This window comes from Adiantum capillus-veneris, chromosome 13 (genome assembly GCF_014529385.1).
Source record: "Adiantum capillus-veneris isolate H3 chromosome 13, ASM1452938v2, whole genome shotgun sequence".
Taxonomy (NCBI): Eukaryota; Viridiplantae; Streptophyta; class Polypodiopsida; order Polypodiales; family Pteridaceae; genus Adiantum; species Adiantum capillus-veneris.
This window is the reverse complement of record NC_140943.1, coordinates 64,734,331-64,754,510: the sequence shown is the minus strand read 5'-3', so window position 1 is coordinate 64,754,510 and position 20,180 is coordinate 64,734,331. Positions and strand designations below refer to the sequence as shown.

General features: G+C 43.7%; 1 protein-coding gene across 1 annotated transcript in view; it reads left to right on the top strand.

The window, feature by feature from the left end:
- The window catches only part of LOC147444160 (uncharacterized), an 82,177-nt gene that overhangs the window by 44,041 nt on the left and 17,956 nt on the right, over nucleotides 1–20,180 (top strand). The window contains exons 4-8 of the mRNA XM_086526867.1: nucleotides 6,619–6,675; nucleotides 6,762–6,827; nucleotides 7,443–7,654; nucleotides 7,896–7,970; nucleotides 8,130–8,228. Coding sequence (XP_086382993.1) covers nucleotides 6,619–6,675; nucleotides 6,762–6,827; nucleotides 7,443–7,654; nucleotides 7,896–7,970; nucleotides 8,130–8,228 — 509 coding nt within the window. The remainder of the gene's footprint in view (nucleotides 1–6,618; nucleotides 6,676–6,761; nucleotides 6,828–7,442; nucleotides 7,655–7,895; nucleotides 7,971–8,129; nucleotides 8,229–20,180) is intronic.

The window sequence follows — 20,180 nt, the reverse complement described above, 5'->3', positions numbered from 1 at the left end:
AACACCTGTTTTGGGACCTGTTTTTTTGGCAATTTCAATGTTTTCAGGTAGCGGGGACTTAGCAAAGATGTTCCCACACCTTAATACATCATTTGCAAAATATGTATTTTGCTGCCATACCCTGTAAGTTGCTGATTTTGACCTAATTTCAGCCTGTTTTAGGTCAATTTGACTTGCCGGGAGCTCTCTAGTGTTCGGGGAGGAGTCCTTTGGCGATGAAATTGCAAAATCTCGCGTGGAAGTTGACCTCCTTGGCTGAAATTCAGCGTTTGTAGGTTTGGGAGCAAACCCTAATTGGGCTCTGATACCAGTTGATGAGCGCGGAGCGGTGTGTGCAAGTGATAGAGCACGCGAAGAAGTGCAGGGTGTGTACCTTGGAGAGGGGCGAGTGCAAGCAGAGAGGTGGGCGCTAGCAGAACGAAGAGGGAGAGAGAGACATCGCTAGATTTTGGAAGGGGAAGAATTGAGTGAGTAAAATAACTCACCTTCCCTTTATTAAAAGTATAGGACCAATTTTAAAGTTAGTGGCCAAGTTCAATGTGAACTTGGTCAAAGGTTAATAACGTTTAAACTATATACAAAAGGGACCATTTGGGCCTTTAATCTAATAGGTGTAGTCGTCTTCTTCAAAGCTATCTTCAGAGGTGAATGGATGGCCGCACGCCATCGAGAATGCATCTTGTCAAGTAGGTGCCTAATCAAAAATTTCGCATACTGGGGATCCTTGGAGTACTGAAGCATTTGCTGAGCACAGACATTGACCTGTTGTTGACACTGCGTCTCCATTCTTTGGTATTCGGTGGGTGGATCCGGGCCATACTCTTTCGAATCTTCAGAAGGTGGTCGATGTACGTTGAGTCTTCATTATTCTCTCCCGAACCTGAGTGCCACAGTTTCCTCTTGGCGGTATTCATTGACCGAGTCTGCAAGTAAAGGGATTGGATCCTTCGAAGAAGAATCCTCTGGGCTTTGATACCACTGTGATAGACTTGGACACAAGCCAAAGATCTAATGCAATACTCGAGAGAAATTGAAAGAACTGAACAAAACTAAAAGAGACAACAGGGCACGGCGAAGTTCTGCGTCTAGAGAGACTGGCCCCATAGACTGGTGCCCCTTGTCGGTTATTATTATGCTTCACAAAGTACAATGTCCAAGGGCGCTCTTCTCTCAGTAGTGCTCCCAAGCTAATCTACTAGAAAAGAGGCCTTAGCAATTTTTATAAAGGCCCTTGGTCAAAAGCATCAAGGCTAAAAGCATCTTGCCCCAAAGGGTAGTGCTACAGGTTGCCAATGCGTTTTACGAAAATCCGTGCAATTGCCATATCATCAACGTAAAAAGCGACGGTCTGTATGTCTCAAACTGTTGACATGTTAAGCCATTGATGACCTAAGCCAATTTGCAGATCCGAGATGAGGGGCCTAAACCCCAAGAAGAAGAAGCAGAAGAAGTCTTACCCACTTACAAAGTCTTGTCGAGTGGCTATTTTAAAAGACCAACCCATGGGCTCTCACTCCTGCAATCTACCCGCGGGAGATGTAGAGCTGAGCCATGGGAGCTGTACCTTGTTGGTGCAATATAAAGAAATACCGTAAGGGGCACCAGGGTTTGGGGCCAATGCTCTCTTGGGGTGGAACTCCACCACTCCGCGTCTCGCGTGTTGTTCATCTCTTTTAGTTCAGATCCTATTTGAAGTGCTTTTGTTCAGTCTGTTCTTTTCCCTCAGCACGTGGTGCCGCTCCCGTCATAGTGGTATCAGAGCTCCAATTGTGTGCTTTTCTGACAGCATACCGGTCCTATCAAAGAGCAAAGAGAGCAAGATGACGCTTCCAAAATTTTTATCGCTTAGTAGCCACTCCCACCCTTAATCCATCGTGCATCAGGCATACTGGCATCTTCATCGCTTTGTCTTAAGGGGCATAAGCCATAAAGAACCCAAGACCACTTGCAAGAGAAGGATTAAATATTTTTTTTCAAGCCACTGTTTTTCTTAGAGGCAGTGCCATGAAGTGGTCGATGTCTATAGCTACCAAGCACGTAACATGCTTGGACACTCCAAGCGAGAAATCGATAGTAACACACGAATAGAAACTTCAAAATCTCCGAACTTATCTATCTCTCTCTCTCTCTCTCTCTCTATATATATATATATATATATATATATATATATATATATATATATATATATATATATATATATATATATATATATATATATATATATATATATATATATATAGCTAGAGAGAGAGAGTGTAACTATGTCAGACTTTGTAAATAATTAATTTATTAACGAGAAAAGAATTATCTAATTAGTTGTGTGCACATCAGAATAGAGCTAGCAGTTTCTGGGGCCTCAGGTGCGCCCAAGTTTGGGCCAGAGCACCTCAGGGAGACCCTAGCAGAAAAATACCCTGAAGCCCTAGTGATTGGGAAATCGGGTCTTCAATAAAGGGGTAGATAGTAGCCTCAGATTTCAGGCTCAGAAAAAAATTACGCGCGCTAGTGCAAGCACAGGAATGAGATGGGGTCCTTAGAACAACAATAATCCTAAGGCCTGAATTATTTTACGGCCTTAGGATAAGTCAATTAAATTATTTTAAATTGTCTACGTTGGACCAAATGGCCGGACAAGTGCGAACAGGTAATGGCAGAGCAATGCTGGTATGGCGATGCGCTAGGGAGCATCTAACATTTTCATTTGTTGCATCTATGTGTGCAGTTGTGCACTTAATTGCACATTTCACTAACTAGCAAAGGATTTTTAGAGTCAAAAGTTGAATGGTTTTTAAGTTTTAAAGTAAGTGTGCCACTTGGCACACTTTCCCATGCAATCTCTCCCTCACTCCCTCTCTTCATGCTAGCGCCCGCTCTTCTGGGAGGCTATAAGAGAGCAGCCCCTCCCCCTCTTGCCAGGTTGGCAGTGCACTATCCCCCCCAAGTTGACCATCCTCTACGCAGTGAAGCTCTCCATTGAAGCTTGAGAGCAGCACCTTGTGGTGTATGTGGAGCCTCTGAGCACCCATCACCTAGAACAAGGCCTCTCATGGTGGCTTGCAGCTTTGGGAGAAGTTTCATCGCGTAAAGTAGTAGAAAACTCTCTCTCTCCCTTGTCTAGCTGTTGCAAATTCCCTGTTTTCAGCCCCTAATCACTTGTATTAGGGTGAATTTCAGCAAAGTCTTAATAGAATCTCATTCCCCACTACCTACTCTACACATACACCATGTTTGGAGCGTTTCCATCGCGAAAAGGACCTCCAATTTGGCATTGGAACACACTCATGTAACAATTTCTGGTTATGTGCAGAAAATTACAGCAAGCGTATGTGTGTGTGTGTTTTGCATGTTTCTGTGGTTGGTTAATTGCAGGAATGATTACGTCCAAAGTGGCACAGTTAGCGGAAGATAGACCCTCATTCGTGAGAGCTTCCGATGAGTTTTGTGGAAGGTAGACTCTCCCCTACGAGAGCTTCCCAAAATCTCGCAGAAGAGGATAGATCCTCTCAGTAGTCAGAGAGTAATTCATCTACTCTCTCAGTCAGAAGCAGAAAAAGGCCAAGAAAGAATAGAGGATGGGTTTTCGCCCCGTTCCCGTGCTTGTAAAGATTCTCCCTTTAGTAATAAAGGTATTCTCTTTATGGGGGGGGGGGGGACCAGCCCATCTTCTGGTCCCCAATGAAGTGTCAAGCTTTTTCTCTCTCTCTCTCTCTCTCTAATTCTCTTGAGTATTTGAAGTGCAATTAAACGTCAGTTTACGCTTCCGTATTTTTGTGTGTGTGAGAGAGAGAGAGAGAGAGAGAGAGAGAGAGAGAGAGAGAGAGAGAGAGAGAGTCGACATGGCCTTTGAAGCCCCAAGGGCTCTTATAAACAATACAAGTGATGCCCAAAAATAGAGCCCCAAGAGTAGTACAACGAAAATATTCAAGTTCTAAAGGCTTCTTGCCCAAAAGCTAGGGCTCCAAACTGCCAGCGCAATTCACAGAATTTGTGTGGCTGCCACGTTAGCACTTAGCGTGAAACGTGGGCCATTCGTACAACTCTGCCATATCATCATTTTTACGTAATCTTTTTTTTTAATATTCTTTGTCTCTCCATGGGCCCCATCGGACAGGACTCCCATAAGTTGGGACAACTTGTAAATTCATTTTATCTATCAGGGATTGTCCGGGTGGACATGCCACGTTATCACTTTGTGGCATACCCCCCTCTTGAAAGAATTGTAATCGTCCTCGATTACTCTTGCACAAGCTACAAACTAGTTCAGTAGAGGCTGACTCTAAGCACTGACGCACTAGCCGACACAAATCCATGCACAAAGACGACAGTCACTGAACATCCACATCACATTCAAATCAAATCACATAAAGTCCATCGAGATCTTGGACCATGATCTATCGACAATGTATTTAGCAATCGCTTCTAGATCTATACCGATCTCATTGATGTCGGCTTGACTAATTCTTATTGCTATCATGTCCATATCATACAAAATCTCAAGACCGAAATGCTGTAATCAGTGACTTTATTCCATCTGGGTAACCTGTGACAAAGGAGCGGAGTGACTCCCCTCTTATGCATTCCCGTCTGCACTAGATTCAACCCCTTGCTGATCTCCGGGATCGCTGGGAATAGTCAAAGCTAGACCGAAAGCCTCAAGGTAAAGTATCGGTATCCGAGGAGTATCTAGGTCCTCCTCCTCCATCCAATTCACATCCAATGCCGAAGAGTTCTTGACTAAGTAAGAACAGCCGTTCACTTTACCTTTCATTTTCCTTTCATGGTGAGCTAGTATCTGTTGTAGAACGAGAATCTCCTCGCTCTCTTCCATTTCAGGTTGCTCCTCAGGCTCCTTGTCCGACTGACACCTCACTCTTGAAAGGTTTCAAAAGACTCGCATGAAAAGCATTGTGAGTCTTCTGAGTATCTGGCAACTTCAGTCTCAAAGATACATCATTTATCTTTTCTTGAATCTGGAAAGGGCCATAATATTGCATACTTAGCTTTGAAAAAAGCCGCTCCTTTCCCTTTCAATTCCTTAGACGTGCCTTCTCAAATCGTAAGAGCACCCAGTCATCTTATTTCAAGTGCAAGTCTCTTCGATGTCTATCAATTGCCTTCTTATGCCGTGCTTGAGACTTCTCAAGAGCCTCGCGAACCTTGGCAAAAGCAGTAACCTTACCACCTGTTAGATTCTTCATCTCCAGATGCTTCGCACATTGTCTGCAGGGTCCTCACCTCTCACGTGCACTGGCGCTTGGTTGTGGGTTGGCCACCCGTACACTTGCTTGACAAGCATCTCAGGCACTCTTAGGGTTGTTCAACACATTTCCCACTTTAGACCTGTTTTGGTCACATATTCCCCCATTTATATTGGAGGGTCATATTTTTAGGTCATTGGGCTATATTGAGGATTATTGCCCGACCAGCCCCTATTCTCCTATATATAGGGGGGCGGGGCACCCTCATTGTATTGTCTCATCATCATGTAGAGTTTGCCATCTGGAGTTATTGGGCTGCCAGCCTTTCCACCATCTCTCTCTCTCTCTCTCTCTCTCTCTCTCTCTCTCTCTCTCTCATGCCATTGTCTCTTTCTCTCTCTCACCTTCCGCTGCACACTCTGACATGGTATCAGAGCTCTAGGCGTGGATCTGCCATTGCCTACACCTGAGAGGACTCTGCGGAGATTTTCATCGCGAAGAACTGCTTCATCTTTATCAACGTTTTTTTTTTTGACTTGCGTTTTTGTTTGCAGCTAGCGTTTTTTGGTGGACGGCATCTTCTTCTGCAACCTTTGCTAGCGCCGTCCCTCCCCCTACCTGATTGCCACCTTCTGCCTATCCTCTGCACTTGCGTTTATCAGCCAGCATTTTGGCCTAGCTTTTTAACTTTTTGCAGGAGGGCAGTCCCTTTTGGCTCTGCGTTTCCTTTCTTCGCCTTCAGAGTTTCGACAATTCGTCATCCTCTAGCTTCAGAGAGGATGAGAAAAGGTGGAAGAAGCGGCGAAAAAGCCAAAAAAGCAAGAAAGGCAGATTTTAAAAAAAGTCCAGAAGTCATGGGAGGCCATCTAGCAGTTTAGAGGAGGATTGCTTGTACTCTTAGGACAGTGAACAAATGGATAAGAAGACCAAGGAGCTCAAAGATGGGGGTCAAGCAGTCAGTTTTGACATGTTTTCAGGCTACCAAGACACCCATCGAGCCCTTGAGTTCCTACAGTAGTTTGATGTCGCCTTCTCGGGATTATACCGGTCCGAAACTTCTACAAGCTGCCAGTCCAATTCTTGCCCCAATAAATGCTGTTTCTGGTGACTTTGGTGCAAATGTCCATTCTAGTAAGAATATAGTAAGATCATCAAAAAATGCTGCAATATGAAATATGCAATACATGAAAGTAGCAAGAGCATTGGTTGACGTATTAATTTGCCTGTGGTCACTTGGTCGCTTGGTCGCTTTATTGAGAGTAAGACATTTCCTACCTCCAATGACTGTCTTTCAAATCAAAAGACAAACGTCTTATCGTATAGACTGGTTTTGGTAACAGATCTTTTTGATCTTTTGGCACACTATTGGCCACTGTTTGTTGGTATTTATTTTGGCTGTCGTGCTATGTTTTGTACCCAGGTGCTTAATGAGCTCATGAAAGCTTTTGAAGAGGAAAGAAGAAAGCAAGAAAAAAAAGTAAGTGGTCAAAGTTTCTAGCTGTTTTATATGTAATAGCTCTTCTTGATTAATCAGAGGGTATCATGTTCTCAACTCCCAAGCAGGTTCAGGAGGCTAAGAAAGAGCTTCTCAATGCTACTTCGGCTCGACAGCGCCAAGATTTAGAGAATGTGAGCTCTTTGATCTTTTACTGCTAAACTCTTCTAAGTACTTAATGTTTGCGCAGCAGGGTACTGCATTTATCAAATACCTTACCCACCTGTATGGATGGTTTTAGTAGCAAATAGGTAAGGTACATTTTTAAGATTGTAGTACTCGCTATTGAATGGTGAACGTGAAAGGAAGACAGTCTTTCGTTTTAAGGAGTGGGGGACAGGGTTTACAAATATTTTTGTCACATTTGAAATGAGTTCTTTGATAGAGTCCAAGCAAGCATTCAGATAAAGAAATCACTGCTTCTTCTAGGTTTTATGTGGAGCTTATTCGTGTGATGAGAAGGGAATGGTGGCGTTTGTTTGGATTCGATATCTCACAGTGGTCATCTCATAGTGGTGTGCAGGGTGGAAATTATTGTGTGAAGGCTTTTCATTATGACCTGTGTGTGATGCACTTCTGCTTTAATGACTGAACCTTTGCCTCGGGAAAAAGGTTTGTGTGAAAATGGGTTTAAGTCCTGCTCGAAAGCTGCAAGTATATGATTACCAATTTTGTGCCAAAATTGCTTCTCATTGGATTTGCTTAGTAAATAATTATTTGCTTTGTCTGATTCCTATTTGTGCTAGCAGAATTTGAAACAAGAAGAGCTGAAGTACGAAAAGCTCAGTCAGGCTTTTGCCAGTGTCAAACAAAATGAAGCAGTTCTTGGCTCTGTTGGAAAAAAGGAAGGAATTGAAATGATTCTTGAAGGTGGTGCTGCTGCTGTTCTTGCATCATACCTTGATGACATTGGAAAAGCTGAAGTTTCTGATTTGGCTATATTTCGAGCTCATGCTGCCAAGTAAGTTCTTGAAGGGCCATGAAGTTCATCTGTATACATGGGAAGACTGGACTCGACGTGCTTGGATCAGTTGCTGTGTGCTTATCTTTTTGTAAATCTTCAAGTCAAGAGGCCTTCGCATGTTTTAATCTCAGCTCTGGTCTTTTGTTGATAACTCAGTGATTGTGAGTGTCTTATTGAGGTCTGTTTTTTTTGGTGTTGTACTGTGGAATTATGCTGAGATAGGCAGCTGTTGTGGCAGATATGAGGAAGAATTTTTCGATGACATGCAAGCTCTGGGAGTCAAGCCTCCAAATGTACTGTCCAGGGTGACTGAGTAAGCATCAAGTTTTAGTCACCTTCTTGTGCATGGTGTATGCAGAGTATAGAAGTTCATGCATGAAGAGTTTGCTCTCTCTGCTCGCACACGCATATGCACATTGTTATCATGACATGTTCTTGGTTTATGGACTTTGATATGTCAATATTTTGCTAGGTACGTTGATGCAATTATTCTTTACATTCAAAAAATTGTGGAAAAAGGATTTGCTTATGCTGCCAGGAATAGTGTCTACTTTGACACCAAGGCATTCATGTAAGTTCAATTCGATACTTTTTGTTTGCCTTCAAAAAGTGACATGTCTACTGTTGATGTCATTTGAAGTTTTTCTTGGAATGGACTTACTGTGGCAGTATAATGGTATCCCTTGAGCTGGATGCTGCTTTGATATGCACGCACACGTTTACTTTATTTTTTTTGTAAATCATTTTGATTAATTTACTAGTGGGAAACCTCAAAGCGAGGAAAACCCACCAAAAAGATCATATACAAGGAAAAGAAAACAGAAGTGTTCAATTGAACAAGATTGCTAAAAACATTCATAGGAAAGCTAATGTATCACTGCGGTGATATCACCAACTTACAAGGCGAATCGTGAAGATTGCCTAAGATGAAGCTTGAAGAACGGAAAGGGATCTGCATCAATGCGGTGAAACCATGTTGGCACCATAAGGTCCAGTAAGCCCAATATCTGACCCACATAAAGAAGACCACGAATCGCTGTAAGGTAGGCGAGAAAATGCAAAATGCCCAAAACCGTTTGTGGAAAACCCTCGCTAGAAAATGGAGCCGCATACCAACCGATATGCGGCGAAGGAGATCTCTGTTAATGCAGCAATCCCATAGCAGGTGGCAAACATTCTATTCGGCAGTCGAGCAACGGACACAAGAAGAAGGGCGGATATGACGTGCATTAAAAAAAGTGGGAGAACTCCAAGCAAGCACCACCAAAGAAACAATCGCTCCTTCAAAGGCAAGTGGCTTTTCCATAGGGCAAAGAGAAGCTTCTGCCACCAGATATCAGATCTGTGCATGTGCCAAAGGGCATCATAGTGGTCAGCAAGCCAAGGATGCGGTAGAAGAAGAGCATAAACTCGACTGACAGAAATATCTCGAAAGGCATTTCCCGAAAATTCCAATCAAACATGCCAGAGCCATCAGGCAAAGGTGAAATGGGCAGAAAATCAACGAGCATGTGCTGAAGTTCTCTCCAGAACTGACGGTAATGCATGCCCAATCCAAAACGGCGAACGGCAACGGGAAACTCAAAAGTGTATCCAGCTTCATCCACCACATCCTCAACCACATGAATGCCACGGTAAGAGAGGAAGTATGCCTAGTGAGGTGAGCGATCAACCAAAGTAAGAGAGAATGCCCGGCTCCAATGAGGAATCTCCAAACGAAGCGAATTACCTTCCCGCCAAGCACTCCATGATAGATGAATCGTAACCTCTTTCCACGCAGAAACCAAAGTGGAAGTAAAGGACATCGAGGAATGTGCCCTTCCATCTCACCAAAAACAACCTCCCAAATGGATGATTGCCAATGGCCAAATGAGGAAGTAACAACTTGCTGACCCATGTATGCAGACATAAGCATCTAGGGCTGAATTTGTTGCGCAAGTGTAGGCAACATCTTGGCCTTCCTAGCAAGAACATGCTTGCGTAAGTCAAAGATATTGAGACCACCAAAACGTTTAGGAGTGCAAATCTTCTCGACATCAATTGCAAACCATTTTTGTGAGCATGAGTTTGCCACAAATGAGACAAAATGCTTGACATAAGAGAATCGAGACAATGACGAGGCCAATGCATCAATGGCAAAAAGAATTGAACATAGCCATTAGAATACTTTGAACGATTTGCAGGTGAACATGCAATGGCCAAGTGGATAATTTCTAGTAATGCAAATTGACATTCAAATGTTGCATAACCCAATCCATCTGTTGAGTGTGAGTGACATTCCACCCAATTGGATACCCCAAATGCCTGGTAATCACATTTGGAGGAACAATCTCACCGGCCACAACAGACTATGCCAATTGCAAGAATGAAGTGGCAGGAACTTCTACTTGCGAAAGTTGACTCTAAGACTAGCCGCAATCCCAAACAATTCCAAAGCGTCCATAATCACTTGGACATTAAATTGATGGTTGCCAGGCATAAACAATGAGTCATCCACATAGCCTTGCCCAATAAAGGTATGACCCAAGGATAACTGCAAACCATGAAGACGATCAACAGAGGTCAAATGATCAAGATACATCAACAGGGGGTGAGTATACAACAAAGCACTCAGGGGGCAGCCTTGCCTAATCGTTCAACCAAGAGACCAAGATTCCGTTAATTCACCTTCTAGTATCCCTGAAGACGGACTGCGAGCATACAAAAAATAAACTACATTGGCTAAATTAGGACCCTAAACACCTCATCGTGGCAGCAATGAAGCCCCACTGCACAATGTCAAAAGCCTTTTCAATATCAACTTGCATAACAAGCACATCTTGCTGGTTGTATTTTGCATACTCCATGTCAATCATGACATTAGCGAGATTGACCATGATCTGGCGACGTAGGATGAAACCATACTGAGCCTGATGAAGTCCTGTAAGCAGGTGATCTTTAATGTGGAAGCACTAACTGTCACAAAATGGGCACCACGTGCCAATAGAAAAGAACAGACTGAACAAGACTTTTAGCACTTCAATAACAACCGAACTGAAAGAGAGAGAGAGAACACGTGACACGGAGTGACGGAATTCCACCCCAGAGAGTATTGGCCCCAAACCTTGGTGCCCCTTTCGGTATTTCTTTATATTGCATCAACATAGTACAAGCCGGTACTCCAAACTCTGCACCTTCTCCAAGAAGCATGCCAGAGAATGAGCCCTAACCTCATATTTAAAGGCCCATGGCCTGAAAAGCAATTTTTCATGAAAAGCCTTTTAACTCAAAAGCATCTAGTGCAAAAGCAATGCCAAAAACTGTCAGCGTAATTTACGAAAATCTGTATAGCCTGCCACGTCATCAACTAGCGCAAAATGCGGAATTCCGTACAGCATGCCACGTCATCATGTCAGCGCAATTTTGAAAAATCTGCCATGTCATCAGTTTTGGTGTGTGTGCGGGTTTTGCTTTATTTTAATCCTTTGTGTCACTTGGGGCCCCATCGAACGGGGTCCCCATAAGTTGGTAGGACTTCTTCTGTTACTTGTTCTTCTTAGGGTTTAGGCCCCTTGGACACATGTGTAAGTTGGCTCCATTCTTTAGGCTTTGACACGTCAGCAGTTTGTTACACCAACAGCTTAGCCATTATCTTGTTAACCACAGGCATCAAAGTAATTGGCCGCCAGTGAGAGAATTGCTCACAAAGTGCTTGCTTAGGCAACAATTTAAGCAAACCCTCTTTCCAAGATAATGGAAAATCTTGTTTCTCCCATGCGGCGTTTAATATGAAAAGCAAGGGCTGTTTGAGAGCCTCTCAAAAGGAGAGGAAAGATTCCGCAATAAGCCCATCTGAGCCAGGAGATCACCAACAACTCGATGCAAGCAACACACAATGTAACTCAGAATCAATGAATGGATCCTAAAGGCATTGGGCATCTTGCGGAGAGAGGATCAGATGGACATAAGAAAGCAACAATTGACGCGCTTGACGAGTAGCTGAAGATGTCTGAGGAGCAACAACAAACACCTGTCGATAATGTGAGACCATGGCATCAACAAGTTCCTGTTTTGAAGAAGTCAAAGCACCCGAAGGAAGCATAACACGCTTAATTTCTTGCGAGACCCTTGTATGATGTAGATGCTTAAAAAATTGCTTCGAAGCACAACCTTTATCCGTAAAAGCCTGTTGGCAGGCACGCATCTGCCATTTAGCAATTTTTCACTTATCATTATGTTGAATACACACACAAGCTTCACACAACTCCGACATTTCAGAGTCGGACAAAGGCCGCGAATCCACTAGTACTTGTAGCTGTTGACAAACCCATTTCACAACATTGACACCCCCCGAGTGCAATGCATGTAATGCGTGCCATAATCGTGAATAACACATTGTATCCTCATGGCAAAGAGATAACGAGGAGCATCAAGATCAAGATGCATGTGGGCAAGCAAAGGGGGAATAATATTAGCAATTAAGTCTTGAAAGACCTCATGAGTGAGGTAAGCATTGTTAATATGTAGCAGGCATTTGAGAAAGAGGCCGATCACAAAGAGATTGCCCAAAGTACAAAGTCAACAAAACAGGGTAACGATCCGATAACTACAAGGTGTAATCAATTTCCATATCACATACAAAATCATCATACTATTGTGAATCGAGTAGATACCAACGATCCAACGTTGCGTGATAAGAAGAGTAAATCCAAAAGCAGATGGATGCAAATATCGCCATAAATCAATCATCCAGGCAGACGCAAAGAGAAGATCCCATTCTTGCCTTTTTGCAACATATGTGAATTGCCTGGTACTATCATTCGTATTAGGGGTATTATAAAAGTCGCCTCAAAATGCATGGGTGTGAAGAGATGTCTCGCCATAAGGTGGCCCTTTGCCCAGAGGCTATATATGCATATATGCCTCCAAATTCATATACCTGACCATTCAACAAGCATTGCATAACCCGTCAATGGCCACGCGGATCGTTACGCACTAGAATGGGTTGAAGCGCATGATGAACCAACAACAATAAACCCGAATAATCGTGCAAGCCAACATACACAATCCAATAACCCACAAAATAAGACCGCTGACCAACAAACTCATGCTGATCATGCTCTTGCAAAACAACTATGTCTGCCCTACATGTATATACATAGTGCCAGATCAGTCACCATTTGTCAAGGTTACATAACCCATGCACATTGTATAAGATGCATTTGATGCGATTATGCATAGAAAATCGTATATACAAGAGGCAAAAGAACATAGGAATCAAGTAGAAGTGCCCATAGACACATCTCCATCCACCACATCCATACCAAAACCCATCTGCTGATTCTATGCAAGAAATATGTCCACAAGGTTTGCATGTGAGGTGGAAACCTCATCAAGAAGTACATCTTTAGTGCATCTGTAACAAACTTGGACACTCCTAAGTCAAGATTCTACCGCGACACATCAGAGATTCACTTCAAAACAGTTCACAATTCACAATTGATTCGACATAGCCCGACGGAGTTCCGTGCCTAGAGATATTGGCCCCAAAGACTGGCACTCCTTTTGGTATTTCTTTTTGTATAAATCTGTGCTCAAAGTACAAGAGAGTGGGAGGGCTCTCACTCTCAGAGTCTGCGTCCAGATGCTCTGAGTTGTGAGGGTCTTGCCCGATTATTTATAAGTTACAACGGATGCCCAAAAGCAGAGCCCCAAAAGCTTCTCAAATAAAGCAGTTGTTCCAAAAGCTTTAAAAATTAAAGCATCAAGCTCAGAAAGCTGTCGTATAAATCTGCCAGCGCAAATTAAGGGATTCCGTACGTTGTGCCACGTCATCAGCTCAGCTTTTTCTGCGCCGCAAAAACCGCCACAATTTTTGGTAGTCCGTACAGCCCGTCGGCGCATTGGCGGGGGTTTCATACATTATGTCATGTGTCACTGTTTGGGGGATCAGCCACTACGGGTGTATCCGAGCATGCCACGTCACTGGTTTGTGACATACCCCCCTCTTGAAAGCATTGTAATCGCCCTCGATTACGCTTGCAAAACATACAGAAGCCATAAACTGTCTTAGCAGACACTAACTGTCCTAATACCGACGCACTAGGAACAACACATCTAGCACATGTACCAATCTACAGTCACATCAGAGGACATCACTTGACAGCACATGACAAATCACATTCAACAATCATTCCAATCTCAGATCATGATTAATCAGCAACGTATTTGGCAATTGCATCTAGATCCCCGTCGGGACCTCTCAGATGCCCGATTGATTAATCCTTATTGCAATCATGTCTATTGTCACGTGATACATTCAACCCTATGTGTCCGTGGACAAGCTACAGCATGACAAGGGTTCAATTCAGTCAAGTGAGTCTAGAATAGGAAGTGATCTGGCACTTTTGTGAGTCTCTTTCGCAGACCGTGCATGTCTAGACACCTAGTGTAGATGCATATCCTCTGGTTGCACACAGCATGATCATAAGAATTCCCAACAGAATCCATCAAAATCTTTCAGGGGAATTTTCCAGTGCATTTAACCTATTCTCCCTATTTTTGACATTTTTTCACTTATTATTTTTAAGTGACTTTTGTTGGAAAGTAGATAGGGCAAATTGAGTAAGTTTGTATATAAGCAAACCTAGGCTAGCACTAATTGGCAGAAGAGGCAACAGGAGCACTCGCTCAACAGGCAACTTCTCAGCAGAACCAAGAGGCCTAGCGTTCTCTGCATCCGCAAGACAACCCTAGCGTTTTTCATCTACAAGACCAACCTTGGCGATTTGTGCACAGCAGATCAGCTCGGTGTCATCACGACACAGCAGATCAGCCTAGAGTTTTGCATTTGCAGGACATCTGGCGACAGGAGGACCATTTTCAGCCCTAGCGTTTTTGATTTGCAGATCAGCCCCAGCGTTTTGCGGATTCACCGCGACGGAACATTAAGAAGCATCAGCGTTTTCAGTTTTCAGCCTCTAGTCATCTCAGAAGAAGTTTCGAACCTCGCAGATCTCACCTTCCCGCAGCAGATCCTCGCCGCACGGTCAGTTTCCGCATGGTTTACCGTTTCAGCCTGGAAAACGCAGATTTCAGCATCTGCGTTTTCAGTGCGTTGTCGTCGCATAGTCGTCATCGACATCGTCACCGACATAGAGTCAGAATTCAGCAGATAAAGATTTGCAGATTTCAGCCCCTTAGCATTTTCAGATTTCAGCCCGTCTCGTCGTCGTCCTCATCGTCGTCGACATCGTCGGCATGTCCAAAGCATTGTAGAGATTTGTGCAATCATAAGTAGACCGCTCTCGCCATAGAGAGTGGGGCCTTCAGAGGAGGGTTTGACAGCATTCTGGTGTCGTATTCTCTTCTCTCTCTATCTCTTAGTCTCATACACTTTCTCGCACATTGTCCATTCACTTTGTTTGTGTTCATTGCACTCTCTCATTAAGAACGGAAGGCTCTCCCTTCCATAAGAACAAAAGGAACTTTGAGCACAGTTCGGAGCACTCATCTTGAGCAAAGTTCAAACATTCATTCCGCTGCACCTAACATCTATAGAGATTTATCAGACCGAAATGCTGCAGTCATTTCGTCTATCAGTGCCTGCACTCAAACAAGTCAAGTACAAATCAATCAATATCATTTTCGGGAATTCTTGTTCATAAAGTCATTCAACAGAATACTGTCAACCCAGCAGTATCTATCGGAGTAGACTATGCTAAACCGAATGCTTCAAGGTAAAGAAAGGTTCACAATCTGAGGAGTATTTGCCAGGTCCTCCTCCTCCATCCACTTCGCATCCCATGCGGAATAGTTCTTGAATTTAACCAAGAACCGCCTTATCGCTTTACCTTTTATCTTTATATCTTTATGTGCCAATATCTGTTCTGGAACGAGTATCTCCTCGCTTTCCTCCATTTCGTGTTGCTCATCTGGCTCCCCATCATCGGGCACATCGCCTTTAAAAGGCATCAAGAGACTCACATGAAAAGCATTGTGAATTCTTCAAGTATCGGGCAGCTTCAGTTTAAAGGAAACATCATTTATCTTTTCTTTTATCTGGAAAGGTCCAATAGTATCTCATGCTAAGCTTTGGAAAAAAGCCTCTCCTTTCCCTTTTTCTTTCTCAGGCGTGCCTTCTCAAAACGTAAGAGCATCCAATCGTTCTTCTTTAATTTCAAATTGCGACGATGTCGATCCGTTGCCTTCTTATGTCTTTTTTGAGATTTCTCTAAAGCCTCCCAGACCAAGTCCAAGTCCAAGTCCCTCGTATAGTGGTCGGATTCAAAAATCTTATATGCCGTGCTTAAGAAGGGTGGAACCTTCAAAGCACCTTCAATAATCTCAAATGGCGCCTTCCCCATCAAAGAGTGGATCGTGTTTTTGTAGGCAAATTCCACCGAGGGCGAAGTACTTTTCCCATGTAGTCTTCTGATCCAAAGAAGAAGACTTCAACAAATCCAGTACGACTGAATTTGGAGTCTCAGATTGCCCATCTATTTGCAGGTGGAAAGATGACAAGAACTGTAACCGTGTGCCGATGTTCTCCCAAATAGTCTTCCAAAACAAACTCGTGAGTCGGGGATCTCTGTTAGAGACAATTGTCTCAGGCATGCCATGTAATCTGAATATTTGGGCAATGAACAGTCTCGCTAAATGATCCGGCTTGACTGTCTTCTGCATTGGAACGAAATGAGCTTGCTTGCTAAATCTGTCGATAACAGTCCATATACCATCGTGTCCACTCTGTGTCTTCGGGAGATCAAAAATGAAATCCATTGCAATACTTTCCCAGGGGCGGGTGGGAATGAGTAAAGGCTGTAACAATCCTTGTGCTTTATGCCTGTCAAACTTGACCTTCTGGCATACCAAGCAACTGCGTACAAAATCGTCCACGTCCTTCTTGAGTCTCGGCCAAAAGAAGTATCAATGCTGCGGTGACCCGTAAATGGTGGAGAGTGGCATTCGGTTAGAACCTTTTCCCTCAACGGCTGTGTAACGCACAACATTGTTTTCTTCATCAAGTAGCCATTCCAAATGGAATATCCTGCTACTACCTCCCCATTCTGTATTCGACTGAATACATCTGAAAAATCTGGATCTGTGGCGTACTGATTGACCATGTCCTTGAAGCTTCTATGATGAATCACGGAAATAGCCAAGACTAACGGCTTCTGGGACAAAGCATCTGCCACCAAGTTCTTTTGCCCCTACACATGGACAATTTGGAAGTGAAATTGTGACAAGATGTTAGCCCACCGCGTCTGCTTTTCCGAAAGCTACTTCTGTGACAAGAAGTAGCGTAAACTCTGATGATCAATGAAGAACGTAAAATCGGCTCCGAGTAGGTAATGTCGCCCCACTGAGTAAGAGCATGGATAAGCGCCAAAAGCTATTTCTCATATATGTGTGCTGTCAATTCGGCCTTGAAAAACAATCGGCTCTCATAGGCAATGACATGGCCTTCTTGCATTAAGACTGCACCCAGCATCACAATGACTTCTACAAATGTGGCAAAGTCAAAACTGGTCCTGTAGTCAATTTCTCTTTCAAAGTCTGAAAGGCAGTCACCTCTGTGGGTTCCCACAAGAAAGAGACTCCTTTCTATGTCAAGATATGCAAAGGGGAAGCAACCTCTGCAAACTTTCTAATGAACCGCTGGTAGTCAAGAAGCTTCTAACTTCATTTACATTCTTCAAAATCGGGGCAATCACGTATAGTGTCAATCTTGGCCGGGTCCATCTGCACTCCTGCTGCTGAGACAATGTGTCCCAAAAAGTGTATCTCCGGTAGGAAAAATTCACTCTTCTTTGCATTAATCACCCACTTGTGATCTTGCAATGCCTGAAAGACTTGTAGCAGATGTTCTCTATGTTCTGCCTCATCCTTGGAGAGGACAATAATGTCATCAAAGAAAGTGCCAACAAAAAGATTTGTACTCTCTGAAAATCCTGTCCATCATTCAACTAAAAGTCGCTGGATCATTGGTAAGGCCAAAGGGCATCACCAAAAATTCATATAAACTGAAAGTCGTCCGAGAAGCTGTCTTGTAGACATCTCTCGGCACGATTCGGATCTGATGATATCCAGTTTTCAAATCGATCCTGCTGAAACAAGAGGATCCTTGTAGTGTATCAAGAATATCATCGATCCTCGGAATCAAAATTCTGTTCTTGATGGTGATTTTATTGAGAGCTCTATAATCAATGCACATTCTCCAAGATCCGTCTTTCTTCAAAACCAACAACACTGGAGAGTAGTAAGGTGAAGTACTCAGCTGGATAAGACCCTTTTCCAAGAGGTCTTTCACTTGGTTCATAATCTCTTCATTCTGGGCTCGGTTCACACGATAAGGTGGCCGGTTCGGTGGTGTGCTTCCAGGTATCAGATCAATGGTATGATCCTCAGGACGAGCTGGTGGCAACTCGTCTGGCAGGCTCTCAGAAAAGCAATCGGCACTAGTGTGGAGAAAATCTTGGCGTTCTTTATCAAGGTCAAAACATATTTGACCTTCAATCATCATTCAGTTCTCTCCAGAAAGTCGAGTAAAGAAACTGAATTTCATCAAGTACAATCTCTGTGCCCTTCATTTGTCAAAGTCGCTTTCTCAGCCCAATAGTCGACCACGGCGTTGTTCTTGTGGTACCAAGGGATTTAGAGGAGGACATCACAACCTCCTAAGGGCATTACGTAGAAGTCCTTGTGCCCTAAACACTCCTGACATTGCAAACGAAGTTTGCCAATGATCGGTGTAATGGCAACATCCTGTCCTGGTGCCGCTAGAACTGCCTTCTCCTGTGGCCTCAGCGTGTTGGGCGTAATTCCAAATCGAGCCACCAAAAGAAGTCGGCCTTGGCTCCTCCATCAAAGAAAATGAGGGCTTTCTGATCTTTCACTTTGCCCTAACTGCAGCAAAGTTTTGTACTTTCGTTCATCTGATTTGGTTCGGGCCCCACGCAATGTGGTACGAGTTTTGTTTTCATCTGCCTTCCTCTGTTGCTCTAGAACTCTCTAGCCTGTCTTCAGTCTGTTCTTGTTGTGCCTTTTTGGGGCACTTTGCAGAGATGTGCCCAAATTCCCCGCAACCAAAACACTTGCCCTCTTTGAGATAGATAGCCCTTTCTCTAAGAGTCTCTCGAGGTGGTGTATCTTTCTTTTCTTTGTCCTGGGAACTCTTTCTCTCCCAAATCTTCATTCTTTTCTTTAGTTCCAGCGTCGAATCTTCAACTTTTCTTTGCCTTCCCACATAGAGGTGTCATCTCTGTCAGATTCTCCACAAGAATCCATGTGTAATCTAAGATTCTCTATGGCTTTATGGCTGGTAAGACAGAGTGATGAAGACGGGAGCGCGCCCGATGCGCGATGTATGAAGGGTGGGAGTGGCTAGTAACTCCGGGATCGGGTCACGAAGATTCTTTCCCAAAAGCTGTCCGCTCTGCAAAAAGGATCGGATCCTCGATAGAAGAAGAATCTTTCTATGCTCTGATACCACTGTAACAAACTTGGACACTCAAAGTCAAGATTCTACCACGACACAGCAGAGATTCACTTCAAAACAGTTCACAATTCACAATTGATTCGACTTGGCCCGGCAGAGTTTCGTGCCTAGAGATATTGGCCCCAAAAACTGGCGCCCCTTTCGGTATTTCTTTGTATTAATCTGTGTTCAAAGTACAAGAGAGTGGGAGGGTTCTCACTCTTAGACTCTGCGTCTAGATGCTCTGAGTGGTGAGGGCCCTGCCCACTTATTTAGAAGTTACAAGGGATGCCCAAAAGCAGAGCCCCAAAAGCTTCTCAAATAAAGCAGTTGTCCCAAAAGCTTTAAAAATAGAATTATTAAGCCCAAAAAGCTGCCGTACAAATCTGCCAGCGCAAATTAAGGGATTTCGTACGGTGTGCCACGTCATCAGGTTAGCTTTTCTGCGCCGCAAAACCCATCACAATTTTCGGAAATCTGTATTAGCCTGTCGGTGCATTTGGTGGTGGTTCCGTACAGCATGCCACGTGTCACTATCGGGGGGCCAACCACTGTGGGTGTATCCGGGCATGCCACGTCACTGGTTTGTGACAGCATCGCTTTTTCCCATGCGTCAATCAACATATGACCAACAAACTCATGTTGATTATGTTCTTGCAAAACAACTATGTCTGTCCTACATGTATACACATAGTGCCGTATCAGTCGCCATTTGTCAAGGTTACATAACCCACACACATTGTATGAGATGCATTTGATGCGATTATGCATAGGGAATCGTATATACAAGAGGCAAAAGAACATAGGAATCAAGTAGAAATGCCCATAGACACATCTCCACCCACCACATCCATACCAGAACCAATCCACTGATTGAGTGCAAGAAATATGTCCACATGGTTTGCATGAGAGGTGGAAGCCTCACCAAGAAGTACATCTTCAGTGCATCGCTTTTTCCCATGCGTCAATCAACATACGATTGTCATTGCGTGGAAATTTCGTGAACGATGCATTCTTATTAGCATTAACAGGGAGAACATAATTACGAGATGAGGGTCGGGTGCG